At 39.2% G+C, this 24,368-nt stretch overlaps 1 protein-coding gene across 2 annotated transcripts in view; it reads right to left on the bottom strand.

Moving 5' to 3' along the window:
- CACHD1 (cache domain containing 1) overlaps positions 1–24,368 on the bottom strand; it is a 239,856-nt gene that overhangs the window by 87,605 nt on the left and 127,883 nt on the right. For both annotated transcript variants that reach the window (XM_012167056.4, XM_042249227.2), the window contains exon 3: positions 22,091–22,239. In XM_012167056.4, coding sequence (XP_012022446.3) covers positions 22,091–22,239 — 149 coding nt within the window. The remainder of the gene's footprint in view (positions 1–22,090; positions 22,240–24,368) is intronic.

Here is a 24,368-nt window from a genome sequence, read left to right as displayed (position 1 = left end):
ACCTGCTCCAGTTTGTCTAGACGAGAAGATTGCTCCCTCAAAAGCCACAGATGGAGAGAAAAGAGGAGATTAATACATCAGCAGCTGCCAGAGTGTATGCTGGCAGAGCAACATAATCTCACTGTCCTCTCTTGTCTTAGCATTTAACATCTGTGAAGCAAGAGTAGCATTAGACAAGGAACTCACTTGCTCTCCATGCACTAGATGGTCATATTAAATCTATTCCCTCACATACTTTTAAATTAAGGACAGATAATATTTAGGCTTTGTGGCCTACAAGGTCTCTGTCACAATGACCAGCTTCTGCCATTGCGGTGTGAAAGCAGTCAAAGAGAATTTTTAGAGGAATAAATATGGCAGTATTCCAGGAAGACTCAATTTCCAAAAACAGGTGGTGTACCACACTTGTTTCACCACCTCTGATCTAGACTGGGGCAGTCCTATAGAATTTTCTGAGATGATGAAAATGTGTCATTTTTGCACTGTTCAGTATGGTAGCCACATGTGACTACTGAGCATTTGAAATGTGGCTGCTGTAACTGAGAAACTAAATGTTCAATTTTGCTTAACTTTAATTTAAATGTAAACAGTCACCAAATAGTGGCTACCATGTTGGACAATGCAAGTCTAGAAGGTTCTGCTGATTATCTAATCATCCTTCAAGTCTTTGTTCATTTATCACTTCCCCTGAAAAACTGGATTGTGAATGCTTTCCTAGTCTATGTCAAGTGTTTCCATCTTCTCTCAGGGCAAGTGCATAATTTTAAATTTATGGATCCATTTGTATATGTCTTTTTAATTGGACAATACTTCTAAATGCTTTTAATGGGTGGCTTTTTATGGTCCAGGCCATATGAACAGACAAAAGCCCCTTGAGAGCAGATCACATGTCTTGTCGGTTTTATTCACCACTATGTGTGTATACATATATGTATATGTGTGTATGTATGTGTGTGTGTATATATATATATATAAAACACTAAGCATTGTTCTTGTCAAAAGCAGGCACTCATATTAACTGATCGTCTATGAACTTTCCTCATACGTGCTTAGTCCTAGTTTGGATTCCTGCAGAAGGCTCCAGAGGTCTAATAACTGAGGACCATCCCTCAGATAAATGGCTCCTAATTATCTAAAGTCTAAGCCATATCAGAATCACCTGGCAACATGTTGGGATGCAGATTCCTGAGCTCTACCCTGGAAGATTCAGATTTAATGAGTCTAGGGTAAAGTCCTCCCTGAAATCTGACTTTGACAGGAGGCTCCTGAGGGGTAAGAAGCCCTCCAATCCTGTCATGTAGATTCCTTTAGAAATAAGGCAGTACAAAGGCTTTCCAGGAACTTCTCCCTATGCCTCAAAGAGACCAAGGACAGAGGATCTTTCAGTCTGAAGAGAGCAGAGGAATTCTTAGGTATGCCTAAAACTCATAACTGGACTGTGCTATACTAATCACAAAGCTTTTTCACACCTGCCGATCTCCCAGTTGAGGAAAGTGACACCAAGCAACTCACAGCAAATCAGGGACCTAAGAAAGACGTGACCTCATCTACCTCCCTGTCCAAGGATGAGGCACACGTATTGCTTTATATAAGTGACACAGCAAGAACTTGTTAAAGGTGATGGGCGACTCAAGAGAGCTACTGACAACTTCTCCCAGAAGAAAGGTAAGCCTGAAGAGAGCCCTCTTTCCCTGGATGGAGTCTCTACGGTCAGGACCTGTGCCGTCAGCCCCAGCTCTGGAGAGGGTTAAAATCCAGTGCAGCACACATGCAGATTTCTTTGACCACTGTGAAATGATAGTTCACTCCTGAACCAGGGAGGCGAGGGAACTATTTTTATGGGCTGTTTTCCTTTCTGTACTGCAAAGATCATCTCTAAGAGCATTAAAGAAAATATTTTCATAACAATAAAACTGCAAGCAAAGTGACACATTAACAAGAGTATGTGCTCAGTAAACATTTGTCAGTCATAAAAAGGGTTCACAGTATAGCGCTTGTCATCAATAGCCGGCCCAACTTTCTTTCCCCACTGTGTCCCAACCTATAGTTCTACTCAGATCGTAGTTCTAACCAATACATGTTTTTTCCTGTTGGGTCCCAGCTGTGGTGCTTTTCAGTGTTCATAGTGCCCATGCTACAAAGCTGATTTTCTGATTTTCCCCCCAGGAAGTCCTCTTGTCAGCCCCAGTCTATGAGGAGCCTTTTCTCCTCTAGACTGACTAGTGCCATTCTGCCTCTTATGTCTCTTTTCCCTAATTTTTAAATATTGTTCTATAAACAAGCTCAGCATAATGTCAATAGAGCTGATGTCTGATAGACTGGTTGGTTTTAGATTCTACTTATATCAACAAAATACTAATCAATAAAAATTCTAACATAAGGTTTATTATAAATAATGAGCAAATTATCTTACTTATTTTGCCTTCTCCACACACTAAATAAAAGGTATAGTAAGAAAAAAATGCCAAGATATTTTGTTATGGAAGCCTTATTGTTTAATTCTACCACCCAGCCCTCGAATGCCCAATTCTCTCTATAACGTTTTGCATATCTTAGAAGTCTTAATTCTGCCAATGGGATTGTGGGTTATTGAGGATCTGTAGTTCTCTCTCAGGTCCAGTACATTGCTGGGAATGTATAGTTCTCTGTAAGTTTTCTTATTGGTAGCTGAGTGCTGTGGAAGGACAAAAAGCTAAGTCACTGAAAAGCTCTGCCTATTTCATTTAATCATATTCAGAGAACATCTGTGATGAAAAAGGAACTGCCACCTGGCAAAAGCATGCTGTGTCGGGGTCAGGAGCATGCCCTCAGATGTACACAGGCCTAAACTGGAGTTGGGTTTAAAATGCTTATTGCTCTCTAACTCTCCCATAGAACTTACATGTTTGCAGCCTACATTTTTCTCATCTATAAGATGGTTTATCTATTTTGTAATCAGAAAATAGCTCTGAAGAGCCTTGTACATAGTAAACATTTAATAAATAATAACAATGAATATTAGGTGTATTAGTAACAGTAACAGTTAACAGCTCCCATGTTACATTGTATCAAGAATATTCCAAGTGTTTTACACAGATTAACTCATCTAATCATAACAAACCTGAGAGATACACTATTATTATTTCATTTAAAGACCAAGAAACCGAGGCACAGAAATGTTAATTAAGAAGTCCAAGCTTCACAGCTAGGAAGTAACAGGATCAAGATATGAACATATATTCAAGCTCTCCTTTATAATGAATATATTACACTGTATCTCAATAAAATCAATAAATTGTCATTAGCATTATCTAAAACGGCTGAAGTACAATTCAACTCTCTCAAAGAAAAGGATTACTCTAAAGGCTTGTGGGGCTTAGGGGAAATCTTTGCTTTTTACTTAATAGGAAATGACAGTTGCTAAGCATAAGGCTCACAATGGATAGCTACAGAGAAAGAACTCTATGGACAAAGATGAGGAAGATGGAGAAGATATAATATTAAAGACAGCTATTCTCAATCAATTATAGATAACATAGATTTTTAAAATGTTCACCACTGGCATACCTTTGGAATGGTCCATTTTGGGGTTACTTTTTATTACTGCACTCCAGAAAAGCCTCAAGGTCCCTTTCCATTCAAATCTGAATTTGAAAGGTTTCTGAAATCTGAGAGGTTTCAAGGCAGCAGAGGCGGCTATAAGTTCCAGATGGACAGAAGAGTGAGCATGTCCACTCTCCACACAGAGAAGAGACACAGCTCATAGCAACTTCTCTCTTTTTCCTAGTGTTAACATTCTCCTCTGGGAGAAAGAACCTGGCATTCTGGTCATCTGACAGCTTAAACAAATGGCTTATATACACCAAAGGTAAGATAAAAATAGGAGACCAAAAATAGGAAATATCACCAAATTCTGAAAAATTCTCCATGGGACAGTGAATTTCAGGTGAGTGCTAAATAACATAATAGACAATGGCCACAGATGTGAGCAATGCATAAAACCATAAAACAGGGCTCAGAGAAGCCCCAGCTGGTAACGAATAAACACACAGCCTTCCAGAGATCAAACCTGATCCCCAAAAGCACGTCAAATACCTGAAGACATTCTTTTTCTGAAGAAATCCACCCTGCTGTTTGAGAATTAAATAACCACTTTGCAGGAGAACCTCAGCCAGAGGGCAATATGACCTCTCCTCTAGTTAGCTCACAGACTTAAGTTTACTAGGAAAGGATGAAACAAAATTCAATTCTTGCTCCCTGGGTAATCCGAACATAGTGAATACTGGTGGTTTTAAATTAATTTATTTCTATCAACTGCTAACATTCTGATACTTAAAGGATTCAAGGACAAGACAACCACTCTCCTTTCTCCTGCATATTCCATGGAATTCTCTAAGTGGCAATGGTTGTACAACCTCTTAATTTTCTTGAGTCTCCTCACACATGAGGAGCATCCACTCCCCAACTGAACTAACATGAAGCCTGCAGAAACAAACCTTATCCTGTTTCTATGGTTGCTGACATTGCTGATGTGCAAGCAGGCATGGGAGCAGGTGTCAACACGGGACTTGGAGATACAGGAGCACGGTGTGTTCCGAGCTGGTGAGTCAGTCGGGAGAAGAAATTTCATGAGCAAAACCCCTGTGATTATCTCTCCCTTTCTACTCAGCCACACACACTAATGTTAGCTTCTCTTTTGAACTCCAAACACCCATAACTTCTTATGGAAAACTCTGAACAAACTTTTTGGCCAACCCAGTAAAACTTGCTTAGCACCATCCCAGTTACCTGAGTTATCTCCAGGCCTCAGTGGAACAGCTGCCTTGCCTAAAATGAGACTACATTTAATGCACACGTGCCTTTTAGAAAAAATGATTTCTAAGAAGAAATGTACTATTTACCCTGATTGGGAGACTGTGAGAAATGCAAAGTTCATGCTTCTAAACCATTATGAAAACATGTCAGTTCTCTTAAGGGTTACCTAAAACATTTTTCATTGAGAAATACGTAAGCTGCCAGTCACATTAATAAAAATTTAGCTTTTATAAGGTCAAGAGCTGATAAAATTATAGATTTTCATATAAAATAAACAGGCAATTCAACTTATCTTTGCATATGGCCTTTTAAAAAGTCATAACAATAAGAGAATAATCCTATATAAATCTCCTGTAGACTTTCTCTCTAAAAGGGGGAGATATTGGATTATGACTGCTTTCTATATTTATTTTCATAAGATAAAACTAGGGCCTGAAATTTAGTTTCAAGAGAAATAACTCCATCTTTCCTACCCCCTCAAGTTAATAAAAAAAAAAGAAAAAACTTCCTTCTGGATTTACTTTCATGAACAACTGATCGAAACTGCATCCTGAGGGAGAAAACAGAACTGTGACTCCCACTTTGATCTCTTCCCCATGGAGAAATTCACTCCCTGCCTGGCTTGCAAGATGTTCATTTGATTGACGTTTGCTCTGATGTGCAAACTGCTTTGAACTTCAGACATTTAATTCCCATCAGGCTGCAGTCATTTTTATTCTCCTTCAACAGGATTTACAAGCAGGAGATCAGCAAATGTAGAAGATAAAATAAATTTGCAGAAGCTTTGAATCTTACATCAAAACAGTGTTCAAGTGAGTTCCAATTGGATTTCATTCAGCCTCGGTTCACAGTGTAAATCAACTTTTCAGTGGAGTCCCAGTTTAGAAAGGAAAAGATACAAAAGAGAGAGAGACATACACCAGTTGGGGTTTACTTCCGGAATCTCTTTCTTGGTCTTTGTTTAAATTTCCTATGGAAGGTGATTTGCCAGGCAAATCACTTAAAACCCTGGGTTTTCCTCAACATTTCCAGGCAAAGTCTGACCAATTTATCATGTAGCACAGAAAAACCACACCCACAGTGTGAGTTCCAAGGGTGCTGCTGAAATGTGGTATTGTTCACGGGCATGTTTTAAAGGTAATAATTTAAAAAGCAAATCCCTGTGGATATTTCAGAAGAGCAAGGCTTACGCTGATAGTTGAGTCCATAAATAAAGCCAATATGATGACAGCTAATGGGGTAGGGAATTTTTTTTTAATTGTTTTCTTGTTTTTAATCACTGCTAGAGACAGGCACGAGGGTGTTTCTTTTTTTTAAAGACCACCACCGTTACACACCATTTCTTGAGGAAGCAAAATCTGGTATGGGCTCAGAAGCTGGTGTGGAACAAACGTGCTGAGGCTTGTGATGGATCTCCCAGCCCACGGCAGACCCTTGCTGCTGGGTGTCACCAAATTACCAAGTTCCATTTTTAGAGCAGCGGACATTTTTGGGGGGGTGGGGAGGGGCGGGGTAAGGGGAAGCAAAGATGGCAAAACCCAGCAGCTACAGGAGACTTTGAAACGAGGTCCAGTGGTTAAGAGGTTTCCCTGGTGGCTCAGTCGGTAAAGAATCCACCTGCAATGCGGGGAACCCAGGTTTGATCCCTGGGTTGGGAAGATCCTCTAAAGGAGGACATGGTAACCCACTCCAGCATTCTTGCCCAAAGAATCCCCATTGTCAGAGGAGCCTGGCGGGCTACAGTCTATGGAGTTGCAAAGAGCTGGAGATTACTGAGGGACTAAGCACATCAGTGGTTAAGACTTCACCTTTCAATACGGGAGGGTGCAGGATTGATACCTGGTTTGGGGAGCTAAGATCCCACGTGCCTCGTGGCCAAAAAAATCAAAACATAAAACAGAAATAGGATTGTTACAAATTCAATAAGAACTTTAAAAAATGGTTCCCATTAAAAAAAAAAAAATCTCAAAAAAGGGAGATCTGGACATAAAAAACATCCGAGTAACAGCCCAACAGTGCCTGGTTTACTCAGATATGACAGGGAGACATTTCATTTCACCTCCATTCAACCAGGTTCCCACTCATTCTTTCTGGGAAGTGTCTGCTCTCCAAATATTTGAGCAACACCAGTTGAAAAGAATTAAACAAGAACCCCCTTATCTTCCACTTAACCACCCATGAGAATAAAGTTAAACAAAGAAAGAGCTAAGATAAAAATCAAACATCTGCCCTGGCAAATATTTAAACTCTGTTTGAATGGTGGAGGAAGGGGTAAGAGTGGGGTCACTTCAAAAAGGAACTATCACATTTATAAAGTAAATGATACTCAACTCCCCCCAATGGAGTTTACTTATTCAAACACCTAAATTAATGGGCAAACTGAAAAGCTGTCAAATAACGTGTAATCATGTTCCGAGAAATGGTTTTTCCTTCCATCTCTGCAGAGATTGAAGAGATAAGTCACATTCTTTCTGTTCTTATCAGTAATAAGGATTAAATCTTCAGGGTTCAGCAACCCAGACAGAGTGGAAACAAGGCTGGTTTCGAATGCCCTTGGAAGGTAAGGCTTAGAGCAATCAAGCATCTCTCTCTGTGTAAGAATCTAAGTATCTAAGTCACATTTCTTTTGCACCATTCCACACCCCTACCTCCCCACAGCAGATCGCTGGCAGAAAGCCCTGCTGTGATCTGTGTTTTGCTTCTAGAATTCCATTCAAACTGCTTTCTCACACAAGCTTGGAAAATGGCAAAGGTGACACCTAGGGGAACTGGAAGTGAATCCACAACCACGTTAAACATTTATCCTTTAACTTTCTTGTTACCAGGTTTGGGCAGGAATGCACGAAGAAGAAGAAAGAAAGGTGTCTGGAAAAATAAAAGAGAAAACAGACAGCTGGGCAGAGGAATCCACAGGCTCCCTTTGTGCCATTCCATAGCCCCCGTCCACCCTACTACTTGACTTCTAACGAGGACTTCGTACATGTTTCAGTTGTTTATATACTTTCTCCTTTGTAAAGAGATCCTTTCCCATGTTTATCCCTAGAACCTAGCCCAGAGTTTGCCTGTGAAGAGTACTGCTGTAGTAAATGCTGAATGACAAAATGCAGAAAACCGAAGAGGCTGAGACTTGCCAGGACTAGACTCAAGAGCTTGTAAATGTGTATGTTTTCTTCCCACACATACGCTGGGTACTTAGTAAATAGCAGACAACTGTGAGTGGTATGACACAGACATCAAAGAGAAGCACTAAGAACTTCGGTTAGCAGATGACTGTGGAGATGAACTGGTTCAAATCTGCCAGGCACATTCGTGCTGGAGTGAGACAAGGCTTCTCCAGATCTCCGTTCTGCAGAAGGAACATGAAACATAAGATGTGAAATACTTATGGCTCATGCATCCTCAAAAGGCATGACCGACCCAGTATTCAAAAGCTAACAAAGCTGTGAGTTGGAAGACAGCTGGCTCCACATCATACCAGACCAGTCGAGTCGCCCAGAAAGATTACAGACACAGCGATTTTTAAATCGTGACCTTCTTTGATACATTTTGGTATTCTTGCACAACAAAAACAGATGAAAACTTCAAGGGAATGCCTCTGTGATAACAGGGTATATTTCTTAGAGCTGGGCAAAATGCACTAGGCAGTTTCATTTAGAAATCAGATAGACAGGCAGACAGACAGATAAAAAGGAAGGAGAAAAATTTCAAGACCAACTCTCCCTAAAATCCATAAAAGGCCACTGATGAAAATCAGTATTCTAAGCAGTGTGGCAGGTCTCCTGTCCTTCCTCCAGTGAAGGTTAACATAGGAAAATTCAGAAAGCAGGACTGTTATCAGACTCAAATACAGGTGTTTTCTGCTATGAGTGTGCTCATCAATAGTCCTAAAGATACAGATACTTATCTACACACATAAGGAAATAACACAAACTAATGCAGGAACATAGTTTGAAGACTGAGAAATACAATTGAAATTTGCTGTATCAGGGAACTCAAACAGAGGCTCTGTAACAACCTAGAAGTGTGGGGTAGGGAGGGAGATGGGAGGGAACATATGTATACCTGTGGCTGATTCATGTTGATATTTGCAAGAAAACAACAAAATTCTGTAAAGCAATTATCCTTCAATTAAAAAAATTTTAAAAATAAGAAAAAAAGACTGAGAAATACACTAACCAGACAGTGGAAGCTTCATATTCAGCCAATTTAGAAACTTTAGAGGGTCATACAATAGCCTCAAATGAAATTCTAAGAAGGGATACATAATTCAGCATTTCAGTTGGCAGATAAGCCATTTCAATTTTACTACTGGTCAGAATAGTTTACCATTAAAAGAAAAATGGTTTGGAATCAGGAAACCTAGGTTCTACACTCAGCTGCCCTGAGTCTTGACACAACCTCTCTGAGCCTTCATCCTCATGTGCAAAATGGAGGAGAGGGATTGTACCCCGCCAGGCTGTCCTGAAGATCATAGGAAGAATGTAATTTTAGTAAAATAATGTTTATAGAAGAAAGTATTGAACTGAAGTTTAAACATATGTAACTCTTTTACATAAGTTAAATATTGTAACTGAATCACCCTTCTGAAATGTAAAGCATTCTGCAAAATCCTTGTTGAATTCTTAACTAGACTCAAGTCCTTCTGGTAACAATATCCATACAGGCTGTATCTGTAACATTTTACCAGACTGCAGGTAATAATAATTTTTAAGTGGACTGGAGATGAATATGTGAGATAAGACAAGGAGAACACTTGAAAGACAGATTCATCATTCAGTACTTTGAGAGCAAAAATACAAACACACTTTCCTGGGATAAGACCAGAACCTTTGATAAAATTAAACTTGTATCAAGAACCATGCTTGTCACTTTATTGGATGTTGTGTTACCCAAAGGATAAAAGAATAAAACTATTACAGTAAGAACTCCTGGCTAACTCACAGTGCTGTGAATAGTAATAATAAAAAATAAGATCTACATAGACATTTTTTACTATTGTTTCATGTGAAACACCTTAAAATATGGCTGGAAAAAAAAGGATTTGCCCACAAATGGGTCAGCTGTTACGCCTAGAAACATCAAATCCAACTGTGCATCAGCACAACATTAAAACTATACATTTGCAATTGGTCCTCTCTTCTGAAATGTCATGCATATAACATAGCTGTGGGGGTGAAAATATCTGTGGGATGAAAATAAAGTGATGCTACATGCTAAATTCAACTTCTTGCCAAATCTCTCCCAAGAATGATCTACATGTGACTTTTAAAATCAGCATGTTCATACTAAATAAATCTTCCTTCTAAATACCTTTTGCTCTTATTTTCATTTGTTGGTTAACAGATTCTTCCCCTCTGAGATGTTCAATTTAAAATTTAGAATAATCTTTAAAAGTCTTCCTTCTAATCCAAATCTCCAATAAAATCTAGTGGTTAAGTCATGTCAGACTCTTCTGTGACCCATGGACTATAGCCTACCAGGCTCCTCTTCCATGGAATTTTCCAGGTAAGAATACTGGAGTGGGTTGCTATTCCTTCTTCAGGGTATCTTCCTGATCCAGGGATAGAACCTGTGTCTCCTGCATTGGCAGGCGAATTCTTTACTGCTGAGCCACCAGGGAAGCCCCTATACTTCCTGTCTACACGCAATATTCTATGGAACACACTACCACCCAGGACATCACATACATACATCCCTTCTTGGCTGTTTCAGCAGTATCTTCCCCTCTCAAGTTATTCAATGCTTTATGATGCTTTGCTATTTTCTGATCTGAAGCATCCTTCTTGTAGATCTGTCTGCAGGAATTCCACTCTTGAAGACCTCAGCTACCACTCTTCAACCAAACTACAGAGACCCCTATTCATAATCACTCTTTCTTCAAAAGAGTCTTTGAGTTTTTCATGACACTTGACACAGCCTACTTAGTTTACTCTGCATCCTCTAAGCTCCTGAAGTACAAACTATTTTATTCATCTTTACCTAGTGTCTAAGGCAATGTCTGGCACCTTAACTGCTTTGAACATGACACAGACAAATTGAGTTAAAAGTGATATATACACGGATATTTGGAAATTTTGTGTGCTTAAACTCACTCCACATACAATTATCAGTGCTGTTATAATTATTCATGTCTAATATTATTATTATCATTATCAGTTCAGTTAACTAATAACTGAGATAACTGAGTCAACAGCAACTTAAGTATCCCATCAGAGCTTAGCACAATGGAATAATACTCGGGTGAAATTGATGACTACCGTGAACAGGCATAAAAGTACTTGAATTTCTGCCTAGAGTTAAAGTATCTCAGTAATTCTGACATCATCATCATCACTACCTATATTCAAACTAAAGACCAACTCAGGTTTCTTACCATGCATGAACTCTCTCCACAATTATATACTGAGGACCTGTTCAAGCAAGGTACTGAATACAAAGTTGACAGAAGAAAGATAAAGGGCACACAGAATAGAAATATGACTTAGAACCTGGTGTCAGCCACTCTCACAATTACCCAGAATCAGTCTTAGCTACCTTCAATTCCTCCCTCTCCCAACACCCAGTAGTGGTATGCAGGCCATAGCCAACACCAACAGACAAGTTCAGGCCCCTCTTGTTCATGGCCTACGTAAAGGAAATCAGGCTAGGTCTTCTAGTTGTTATATGGCAAACAAGTGAAATCTCCTAAAAGAGGATCATCGTTTCTTTTCTAAAATGTTAAATTCTCTCAAACAACTTCCATTTACTTAGTGTCTACAGTACAGTACTCAGACGCTCAGTCATGTCTGACTCTTTGCGACCCTATGGCCTGTAGCCTGCCAGGCTCCTCTGGCTATGGGATTCATCTAGAAAGAATACTGGATTGGGTTGCCATTTCCTCCTCCAGGGGATTTTCCTGATCCAGGATCGAACACACGTCTCTTGGGTCTACTACATTGGCAGGTGGGTTCTTTACCACTGAGCCCCCTGGGAAACCCTACTGAGTGTCTACTATGTGTTAAAGACACATGGCAGCAAGAAAGGAATTGTGCTTCATTTCATTCACAAAGCTTAAATTCTCCTGAATGAAGTTCAGTTACTCATTCTAGTATCTGAGGTTCTCTATGATCTAATATTAATTCAACTTCTCAGCTGCCTTTTCCATCACTTTTCCCAATACAAGATCCTCATCAGTGCTCCTGGCCATTTCCTTCTGTGGGGCTTTCTTTAAATTGACGTTCCTCTCCTGGAAAGCTCTCCCTCCATATCCCTATATGCGAACATCCTTTTCTTACACCATGATTCAGCTGAAATGCTTCTCCCATAAACCATCTTATAAATGTTTCAGTTCAGTTCAGTTGCTCAGTCGTGTCTGACTCTTCGTAACCCCATGGACTGCAGCTCACCAGGCCTCCCTGTCCATCACCAATTCCCAGAGTTCACCCAAACTCATATCCATTGGTCGGTGATGCCATCCAACTATCTCATCCTCTATAGTCCCCTTCTCCTCCCACCTTCAATCTTTCCCAGCATCAGGGTGTTTTCAAATGAGTTAGTTCTTTGCATCAGGTGGCCAAAATATTGGCATATCAGCTTCAACATCAGTCCTTCTAATGAACACTCAGGACTGATCTCCTTTAGGATGGACTGGTTGGATCTCCTTGCAGTCCAAAGGACTTTCAAAAGTCTTCTCCATCACAGTTCAAAAGCATCAATTCTTTGGCACTCATCTTTCTTTATAGTTCAACTCTCACATCTATACATGACTACTGGAAAAACCATAGCCTTGACTGGATGGACCTTTGGTGGCAAAGCAATGTCTCTGCTTTCGAATACGCTGTCTAAGTTGGTCATAACTTTCCTTCCAAGGAGTAAGCGTCTTCTAATTTCTTGGCTACAGTCACCATCTGCAGTGATTTTGGAGCCCCCCCAAATAAAGTCTGTCACTGTTTCCACTGTTTCCCCATCTATTTGCCATAAAGTGATGGGACCGGATGCCATGATCTTCGTTTTCTGAATGTTGAGCTTTAAGCCAACTTTTTCACTCTCCTCTTTCACTTTCATCAAGAGGCTTTTGAGTTCCTCTTCACTTTCTGCCATAAGAGTGGTGTCATCTGCATATCTGAGGTTACTGAGATTTCTCCTGGCAATCTTGATTCCAGCTTGTGCCTCATCCAGCCCAGCGTTTCTCATGATGTACTCTGCATATAAGTTAAACAAGCAGGGTGACAATATACAGCCTTGACGTACTCCTTTTCCTATTTAGAACCATGTCCAGTTCTAACTGTTGCTTCCTGACCTGCATAAATGTTTACTTTTTTAAATTAATGAATGAGTAATGTAACCTTTGTAGGCCTTGTTGCATAATATCATCTCCCTCCCCACCCCACCTGCCAGATTGCTCTCAAAAGCATGAAGAAAATTACCTAATCAATCTAGAATTTACAAATTTGAGCAGCAGGAAAAGTTGTCCATAATGAATCTTGAGCATTGGCTGTCTAGAGTATAGTGCAAACTGTTCAGTTTACAGTTGAGGAAACTAAGGACTAAAAAGGTTAGGTGAATTTTCTAAGATTACACAGCAAACAGGTAGAGCAGATGGCCATCTGGTCTTAAGACCATATTCCTATGATATAATCTATATCTCAGCTGAATTGAAAATGAAAGGAAAAATATCTTTACCACTTAAGATATTTTTTGCTACCACGGTAGAGACTGAATTGATTTAAAAATGAAATATTTAAAAAGAGGCTTGCTGATGCTGTTGCTAAGTCGCTTCAGTCGTGTCTGACTCTGTGCGACCCCATAGATGGCCTCCCACCAAGCTCCCCCATCCCTGGGATTCTCCAGGCAAGAACACTGGAGTGGGTTGCCATTTCCTTCTCCAGTGCATGAAAGTGAAAACTGAAAGTGAAGTCACTCAGTTGTGTCCGACTCTTAGCGACCCATGGACTGCAGCCCACCAGGCTTCTCCATCCATGGGATTTTTCAGGCAAGAGTACTGGAGTGGGGTGCCATTGCCTTCTCCAAAAAAGAGGTTTACCTCCTTTTAAAAATGAAACAAAGCTCATGTTTCAGTTCAGTTTTAAAAAAAAGCAAATGGAAGATGGTATAGAGATTCCTTAGAAAACTAGAAATAAAACCACCAGATGATCCAGCAATCATACTCCTAGGCATATACCCTGAGGAAACCAAAATTGAAAAAGACACATGTATCCCATTGTTCACTGCAGCACTATTTACAATAGCTAGAACATGGAAGCAACTTAAGATATCCATGAACAGATAAATGGATAAAGAAGTTGTGGTACATATACACAAAGGAATATTACTCAGCCATAAAAGGAACATCTTTGAGTCAGTTCAATCAGGTGGATGAACCTAGAACATATCATACAGGGTGAAGTAAGTCAGAAAGAGAAAGATAAATACCATATTCTAATGCATATATACAGAATCTAGAAAAACGGTACTGAAGAATTTACTTACAGGGCAGCAATGGAGAAACAGACATAGAGAATAGGCTTATGGACATGGGGAGAGGGGAGAAGAAGGTGAGATGTATGGGAAGAGTAACATGGAAACGTACATTACCATATGTAAAATACATAGCCAATGGGAATTGGCTGTATGTCTAAGGAAACTCAAACAGGGGCTCTGTATCAACCTAGAGGAGTGGGATGGGGAAGGAGATGGGAGGGAGGTTCAAAAGGGAGGGGATATATGTATGTATACCTATAGCTGATTCATGTTGAGACTTGACAGAAAACAACAAAATTATGTAAAGCAATTATCCTTAAAAAAAAAAAAAAGCAATCATAAACTGTGATCTCATGCTCTGAAGTCCCTAGAGGATCCTAAGGAGAGTATTACAGGAATCTGAACATTCTGAGTCAACATATTAATCATCAAAATTAAAAATAACTCTCTGAGTAACTTATTTCTAGTTCCCATGTCAACGATACTTCAGGAACTTAAAATGTGAACATACAAATGCCTTAATGCCTATTCCCACAATAACTATTCAATTAGCCAACATTAATTGAGTGAGGATAAGAGAACTGACTTCTATTTGGAGACACAAAAAAGAATAAAAATGTGAATTCATCTTCCCAGGATTTCCTCCCTGGTTTACCCATTGCACTCTTCCAGTCTTCTTAAATAAAGACATTAAAAGTAAAAAATAAGAACACCACGAGACGGGAACACCTACAGAAGAAATTGAGGAAGGGAGGAGGAGACAAATGGAATTAAGAGATGTCGAAGACAAGATTATTGACTGGCTTATTAAAAAAAGTCGAGGGTTAGTGACTAAACAACAGATTCAGATGTGCAGAGCACATTCCCATTTCTGTGGCAGGTTTCAGAAATAGATGTTTTTGGTATATGCAAAAGGTGACTATATATAAATGTGACAGAACAAACATGTATGTTTAAGATGGCATATCAGGGAAGGCACATGGATAAGACATTTATAAAATTTATTAATATTATATAGTCTTCTCAGATTGGGAGCTGCAAAATCACATGCTAATGTGGGCCAAGCAAGTAATGAAAGTTAGGGGAATGGGTTGGGTGTGAAGCAATAGGGAGTAGTGGAGACTGTGGTGAAGGGGAGCATACAGGATGTGTCTTCAAAGGGAGCTGCTCTTCATAGGAGCTGACTTTGCCCAGGGGGATCTAGACTCACCATTGTCATATCTTCTGAATTTAGAGAGAACAGAAATTTGGTAATTCCCCCGAAGTTTAAATGTTGCCAACAAATTAAAAAACTTAAATTTAAAAATCTTTAAAATATCCTGTGGGGCCAAGGAAAACACATCTGTAGGTGAGATAGAGTCATGAGCATTGTGATGAGTTTTTGCGTGTGTACAATCCTTGCAAGGGAGCCCAGGATCTTATGGACCCTCCTTACCTAACCCTCTAAAACACAAAGGGAGCTATTAATTAAATTATATGAGTAAATAAACTCATTCTCAAAATTATGCTGTTAAGTGATACCATTGAAAATGAGTTTGCTGTAGATTAAGTCATAGCCTGTCCCCCTTGCATTAGACAATATCAATTCTTCAGATCATTCCTTCAGTAAATATTGATGGAATATCTAATCACTATACAGGACTCTGTACAAAATAATTAATTTCTAGGATTCCTGAGTAAGAAAAGCTGACAGGTCTGAGAAGGAAAGTATCAAAATCATCTGAAAAATCAATTTTCTGCTGCTTTGCAGGTTCTCTCTGTAGTCATCACAGTATAACCTTCAGGGTGTATTCTGCAGAATATTCTATAAAAGAATATTCTCTCTCTTCAGAACTGGGTATGTTATCTTATTTTTTTAAAAATATGCATTATCGTGAGACTTCCTGGTGGTCCAGTGGTTAAGACTCTGCATTCCCACTGCAGGAGGCATGGCCTTGATCCCTATCAGGGAACTAAGAGCCCATGTGCCCTGTGGTGTGGTCAAAAGGAAAAAAAAGAAAAAAAACCATTACCAAGTTTTAGTGACAAAAATCAAATATGGATTATATATCAGTAAAAATAAAATTCTAGGCTTAGAAAATAAAAATTAGTAATTGGATAAAAAAATCAATCATAAAAATATTGGCCAGGTAACTAACTTGTCTTTAATAAAACTGGTGAAGCAAGATCAATGGGCTACAGACACAATGTTAGTAATAAATACCTTAAGTGCTCTTGGGTCAGTGTTACATTTTTTAAAATGTTTACAGGGCCTAAATATTTAAGAATGTTGTTCATGTCTGACTTTTTGCAACCCCATGAACTGTATCATGCCAGGCTTCCCTGTCCTTCACTGTCTCCTGGAGTTTGCTCAAACTCATGCCCATTGGGTCAGTGATCCCATCCAACCATCTCATCCTCTGTTGGAGTCTTCTTCAGCACCACAATTTGAAAACATCAGTTCTGTGGCACTCAGCTTTCTTTATGGTCCAACTCGCACATCCATACATGACTACTGGAAAAACCATAGCTTTGACTATATGGACCTTGTCAGCAAAGTGATGTGTCTGCTTTCTAATACAGTGTCTAGGTTTCTTATACCCTTTCTTTCAAGGAGTATGTGTCTTTTAATCTCATGGCTGCAGTCACTGTCTGCAGTGATTTGGAGCCCAAGAAAATTAAATCTGCCTGCTTCCATTGTTTCCCCATCTATTGGCCATGAAGTGATGGGATTGGATGCCATGATCTTAATTTTTTGAATGCTGAGATCCAGATGTAAAACGAACAATCCCTTATTTCAAGTCCAGTTGCTTATGTTTATTGTAATGGCAATAGTATCATAAATGCATGTGGCCAGTTCATGGGTATAAAGAGTTTGCTTTATAAAATGGCAAAATCTTACAATTTAGAAGGATTTTTCTCAACAATCTTCAGTCCCGTTTTCATTAACTTCAGTAGTTATTTACATCAGTTATCTTTAAGGCTTTGGTTACATTCACTTAATATTTTCATTTAAATTAATGCATTTTAAAATTTAGGTGTATTTATTTTAAAAAGAAATTTTATGTTATTTCCATAAGAGAAAAAACACTATCTTGACATAGAGCGTAATATAAACTGTTTTTAGTCATGTTCTTAAATTGCTTCCCAAGACTGGCAGTTCTTCCTTTCTGCATTTAATTCCAACATGGACTCCCTGAGACTTAAAATGTAGACTTTTTCAGAAGGATTGAAATATAAGAAAGAGAGAACTGAAAATGTCCTCAGTAGGATAACACAACAGTTAGAAAATGTAGAGTAAAGCATTTTATGAGAAACTGGAAAAGGGGCAGCTAAGGATTCCAACCCTGGTTTACAGCAATAACTTACTATTAACTCTTCCCATATTTGAACCTTCGTTAAAAAGGTAAGAGGCCCTTTTAATTTTAAAAACTGTTTGTGTTTAGTCAATGGCTAGAAAAGCATCAGCTCAGTGTTCACTGCAAAAATTCCTACATACATTCCCTGGTAAGAGAGCCTTTTGCTAAGCCAAGAAGACTGTCTAAGAGAAGGGTAGTTGTCACTTGCCATTTTCAGCTGCAGACTGTTGTGATCAGATCTTTGTTTAAGATGTCGCTAGAGGGAACATGTGTTTTGTCATCCACATATCTTCTGATTGCTCAGCTTTATCATGAGAACTGCTCTGGTTGTACAAGATTCACCCCAAATGGCAGTTCCTGGCTCTGTCAGCTACTCCTAGTGAGGAGAGAAGACTGCGTTGCAGCTCCACAGCGCTTCTGCACTCAACACAGTCCAGCATTTAGAGGAGTACTAACCTGCTTGCCCAGCACATTGGGAGTGTAATTCGAGCCTCTTAGATGTCAAACTGAACTAAATGAGAGATTCCTGGAGGGCAGAAACTAACTTTATATTTTATTATATTCACTTAAAGGCAGATCACTGGTTATTGCTGAACGTCTGGATGACGTGCATTTCAGACTTCAACCCTTATCTCAGCATATTCAAAATGTAAATCACTGTCTTTACTCCAAAACATTCTGAGGTAAGTCTTTCTAAACCTTCAAAGTATACATGTGTGTAAGCATGTAGCGCCATTTTCACAAGCAAGGCAGAAAATTCTATTCTATGGCATGGTTACACCTTATGTTATCACTTTTATGCATGGGATATAATTTCCTTTACTTATCTATTATTAGAAATTTAGAATATTTACAATATTCTCTATTCTAAATGGCATTACAATGACTTTTTAAACAAATTTATCTTTACAAACATGTCTTTATTCTCCTCCAAATGACCAGATCAAACAAGATGTACAGTTTTTAAATAAGAAAATTGAAGTATAGTTGATTCACAATATTCTGTTAGTTTCAAGTGTACAAAGTGATTCAGGTATGTATCTTTTTTTGTGATTCTTTTCCATTGTATAGGCTATTACAAGGTATTATGTTATACAGTATATCCTTGCTGTTTATTTTATACATGGTAGTATCTGTTAATCCCATACTCCCAGTTTATCCCTTTCTCCCTTTCCCCTTTGGTCACCATAAATTTGTCTTCTATGACTGTGAGTGTATTTGTTTTGTAAATAAATTCATTTGTATCATTTTTTTAGATTCCACATGTAAGCGCTATTGTGCAACCTTTGTCTTTCTCTAACTTACTTCACTTAGTATGATAATCCCTAGGTCCAAGAGGGACACCTCTTTTCCCCATGCCGTGCAGCTTGCGGGGGTCTTATCCTTACTTACCAGGGATCAAACCAGAGGCCCTGGAAGTGGAAGTGTGGGGTCCTAACCACTGAACTGAAAAGGAGCTCCCCAGTATGCACACAGAACCCTCTGTGAAGCCATCCATCTGGTATACTTCTCTGCTTGGAGGAACCAGAGCACCTCTCCGCTGTGTCACGGTTTGCTCTCACTGTTTAATTATGTTCAGTATTTGGTCCCACCCAATAATAGTTTAATTTCTCACCCCTGACTCATCCCCATATTAAAGTCATTTCAGATTCCAGCACATAGTAATCAAACACAATTGTGAGGCACTGGGATGAAAATGGACTCGCTGTAATCCCAGCCCAGAGCAGCCGGGGAGGCATACCTACAGCAACATGTGGTCCATTCAGTTCTGCACTGTAATAGAGGCGACGGAAACTCACTATGGGGACAAACATGAGGGAACAATGAATTCTTCCAGGGTCAAAGGTGAAGGAGGAGAGGGGGAAGAAAGAGAGGTTATAGGAAGCTATGAAGTGAGACAAATGGTTATATTGCTTGTTGAAACATTAATAGAAATTCATGAGGTGGGAAAAAAATGGAAAGGTGACATATTGGGTAGATTTACAAGTAGACATCAGTCAATTCAAGCTTTTTGTTTCACCTAGACCCATGTTCCACTTAGAAATTTCATGAAGATCTCCTGTCTGTCGAGGCAACTCCTGCACTACTGACATTTAGAGTCAGATAATTCTTTGGAGGACTGTCCTGTGCATTGCAGGATGTTTACCGCACCCCTGGCCTCTCTTCACTAGGAGCAACTGTTTCCACCTTCCAACTGTGACAACTGAACATGTTTCCAGATACTGCCAAATCTCCCTGGGGATGAAGGCGAGTGGAAATCATCTTAGTTGAGAACCAGTGTTTTAAGTGTAATTCTAGCTGTAAGGACTTCTCCCTTACTATCCTATCTTTTTTTCTCAGTCAGGAAATGATTTTTTTTCCCTTCGGTTTAAAGCCCAATGGACTCTTATTTTATTTTTAGATTAGAGGCAAATTGTTGAAAACATTAAGTTACCAATGCCCCAACTATAAAAAAGAATTTCTTCTTTGATTAAACCTAATAAACAAAACTGAAATGTTCACTATGATAGAAAAGCACATATTTGCTCAGAACATTACAATTTGCAAAGTACTTTCTTATATGATTTCAAAAAATGCTCACAACATCCTGTGAAATATCCATCATTATTTCCATTCTACAGGTAAAGAAAGGCTCAGTTAAAGCTGTCACCTATCTGAGACCCCCTGAATACCAACTCCTGGAATTAATATTCATATCTGGACAGTCTCATTCCAAAATGTATATACTTTTGGTTTAGGTTAATAAACAGCTAGTATGAGCTTCTCTACGTTGCACACAGGTAAGCCAGAGAAAAAGTCTCATCTTAACATCATACAGATGAAGCAATAAAATGATCTGAGGATGCTCGGTTACCTACATAGCCCACCAGGAAAATATAATCAGTAAAAACTTCTTTGTAGGAAGCAAAGCATCATTTAACTAACAAAGAATTGTGTTGTTTCTATCCTTTGCATAGCTTTAAGAGCACTTATTATACAAAAAGAAGAGTGATACACACTAGATATGGTAACTTTTACACTCATAATTTTAGAGTATGTTAATTTCTTTTAGTCATTCTAAATAGCCAATTCTAACTTGGTTTAATGAAGATTATTATCCTCTGATAGAAAACTGCATATAAAAATATAACATTAAGTAACTAGATTATGGCTACTCAGCTAATTAGAGACCAAGTCAAAATCTTTGTACCTCGAAATAAGTGTTCTTTCCTCTACATTTTCCAGCATCATATAACCCTATACCCCTCCAGATATAAATCACTATGCCAATGAAGGGGCTTCCCTGGTGGCTCAGATGTTAAAGCCTCTGCCTGCAATGCAGGGGACCTGGGTTCAGTCCCTGGGTCAGGAAGATCCCCTGGAGAAGGAAATGGCAACCCACTCCAGTATTCTTGCCTGGAAAATCCCATGGACGGAGGAGCCTGGTGGGCTACAGTCCATGGGGTCGCAAAGAGTTGGACACGACTGAGCGACTTCACTTACACTTTCATGCCAATGAAGGGCTTCTCTGGGGGCTCAGATGGTAAAGAATCTGCCTGAAATGTGGGAGACCCTGGTTTGATCCTTGGGTTGGGAAGATCCCCTGGAGAACGGAATGACTACCCACTCCAGTGTTCATGCTTGGAGAATTGCATGGGGAGAGGAGCCTGGCGGTCTACAGTCTATGGGGTTGTAAAGAGTCAGACACAGTTGAGCAGCTAATACACACATATGCCAATAAATAAAATATCCTCAACCGGATACAAATATCACTATGTCAGTAAAAGTAGCCTCAACCATTCTGTTTCAATATTATCTGAAGTTTTAAGGACACTATAAAGGATGCTCAGTTCAATTCACTCACTCAGTCATGTCCGACTCTTTGCGACCCCACGAGCTGCAGCATGCTAGGCCTCCCTGTCCATCACCAACAGCTGGAAACCCATGTCCAAACCCATGTCCATTGAGTCAATGATGCCATCCAATCATCTTATCCTCTGTCGTCCCCTTCTCCTCTTGCCCTCAATCTTTCCCAGCATCAGGGTCTTTTCAAATGAGTCAGCTCTTCACATCAGGTGGCCAAAGTATTGGAGTTTGAGCTTCAACATCAGCCCTTCCAATGAACACCCAGGACTGATATGGGAATTTTTGCTACTAATGTGCCAAGGATAAAAAGCAGTCCCTTAAATTAGGCAAATCAGCTCAATCAGTGAGACTGTCTTATTCATGACACATGAGTTAACACATGAAAAAATGCTTGCAATTTTCTAGACTTAGTCAACTCTGGACTCAAACAATATTTGATATTTCTGAACCTAGACTCCAGCTTGACGAAAAGGTGAGCGGAGAAGATCCAGGAATTTCCTGCATATACTCACACTTCTTTAAAAATTATTCGTCTATATAAAAGGGCTTATTTAAGATAGGAATACATTTTATAATAAACGAATAAGTATTCTAAGTATGAATGGAAGGCAGTTCAATTCCTGGCTTAAACGACAAAAATTTCCAAGCCTTACTCCATCATGGAAGGTGGGATAGTACAGCAGTCTTGAATCGCAGTTAGGGGAGAGGTCAGGTGAGCTGTGTAGGATGCTTCTACAACTTGCTTATTCCGGTTGACCACATCCAAGTAACGGTTGAACTTCTCTCGGATTTTTTTGGCTAGCTGTGGGATGAGAGAAAGCAAAATAAATCAAAAGACCAGGACAGTAACCCACTGTACTTTTAACTATACATTAACTTTTGTCACAAGCTGTCTATATTAAATTTCCGGTAAAAAAAACATATTCATGTCTTATTGCATTATGTAAAGTTAAATAAAAATTGCAAAATACCCAAAAGTCATAGAAGAATACTTAATCTGTGGTAAAATAATAACTTCTATCTTATAATAGATAAAGATACATTAAGAACTACCCATGTGTTCAAATTCAGATGGAACAATACCGATCCATAAAAATGCCCTGGGTGGAGAAAACAGCCTATTGATGTTACTGTTGACATGGCAGTGAGTGTTAGGGGTTACAGAGCAAAATAATGACTGGAAGAGAAAAGTGCCACTATTCATAGCTCTGTATTCACACAGAATTTTGAGGAGGAAAATACACGAAGGGAAATGATATTCAGTATGTTCTGTTACACAGCTCCAGGGGGCACCATTCACAGCCTTTCATGTGAATGGAGAATCTGAAGTTGTACAGTGCAGACACCCATATAAAATAAAATATATATAGTTAGAAATAGACTTGTATTTGGTCTGTTATACATTGAACATGGGTAAATGTCTTTCTTAACTGAACACTACATCATCATACACTTTCACATGGGAATAGCAAAAGCAAATTGCTAAGCAGACTACTTTTTCTTCAGTTGTCCCCACCAAATATCACAGCTTAATTACAGATCTCCAAGGAAAACAGTGTTGTTTTTCTTCCCCTTAAACAAAATGTTACCCAAATGAAATGACTGATAGAATTATAGCTAATTGGTTTTGTAGAGCTATTCATTACCAGCACACTAGAGGAGAACTAATCATCTCCTTTGGGTCACATATCGCACACAATCCAGTAGCTTACAAGCTGAGAACATGGAGTCAAATCAGAATATCTTCATTTATTCCTTTCAAGTTGCTTTAACATTGTGATTTTGTACCAGTGACACTCTGGCACTTTCAGAGTTTCAATTAAATAACTGAGGTTCTCAACCTTGTTAAATATTGTACACACTAGAAAGTTTAGAAAAATGTCCAGACACCAGAGAAAGGGTATGAGTGCAATGTTTAATGTGATAATAGGTTGCTCAAATTCATTTCAGCATTTTCAAAGAAGGAACTGTGTGTCTCAAAAACTAACCCTGAGTTAAGAGTTTTCACTATTTTTTTAAAAAAAAACATACATTATTCTTGTTGAGGTCTCTGTAATAAAATGTGCAAATGTGGTTTAAATGTCCCACTGGTGATTTTGCCTCTGGGGGTGTGCTGGGCAAAGTTTGGAGACAATTTTGGTTGCTATAACTTGGTGGAGAGTGATACTGGCACATGCTACTGGAGGTAAGTGGAGAAATAACTCCAGAAAGAATGAAGGGATGGAGCCAAAGCAAAAACAATACCCAGTTGTAGATGTGACTGGTGATAGAAGCAAGGTCCAATGCTGTAAAAAGCAATATTGCATAGGAACCTGAAATGTCAGGTCCATGAATCAAGGCAAATTGGAAGTGGTCAAACAGGAGACGGCAAGAGTGAACACTGACATTATAGGAATGGACTGGAATGGGTGAATTTAACTCAGATGACCATTATATCTACTACTGCGGGCAGGAATCCCTCAGAAGAAATGGAGTAGCCATCATGGTCAACAAAACAGTCCGAAATGCAGTACTTGGATTCAATCTCAAAAAATGACAGAATGATCTCTGTTCGTTTCCAAGGCAAAGCATTCAATATCACTGTAATCCAAGTCTATGCCCCAACCGGTAACGCTGAAGAAACTGAAGTTGAATGGTTCTGTGAAGACCTACAAGACCTTTTAGAACTAACACCCACAAAAGATGTCATTTTCATGATAGGGGGCTGGAATGCCAAAGTGGAAAGTAAGAAACACCTGGATTAACAGGCAAATTTGGCCTTGGAATGCAGAATGAGGCAGGGCAAAGACTAACAGAGTTTTGCCAAGAAAATGCACTGGTCATAGCAAACACCCTCTTCCAACAACACAAGAGAAGACTCTACACATGGACATCACCAGATGGTCAACACTGAAATCAGATTGATTATATTCTTTGCAGCCAAAGATGGAG

This window comes from Ovis aries, chromosome 1 (genome assembly GCF_016772045.2).
Source record: "Ovis aries strain OAR_USU_Benz2616 breed Rambouillet chromosome 1, ARS-UI_Ramb_v3.0, whole genome shotgun sequence".
Lineage (NCBI taxonomy): Eukaryota > Metazoa > Chordata > Mammalia > Artiodactyla > Bovidae > Ovis > Ovis aries.
The sequence above is the reverse complement of the archived record's forward strand: the minus strand, read 5'-3'. Positions and strand labels throughout refer to the sequence as shown.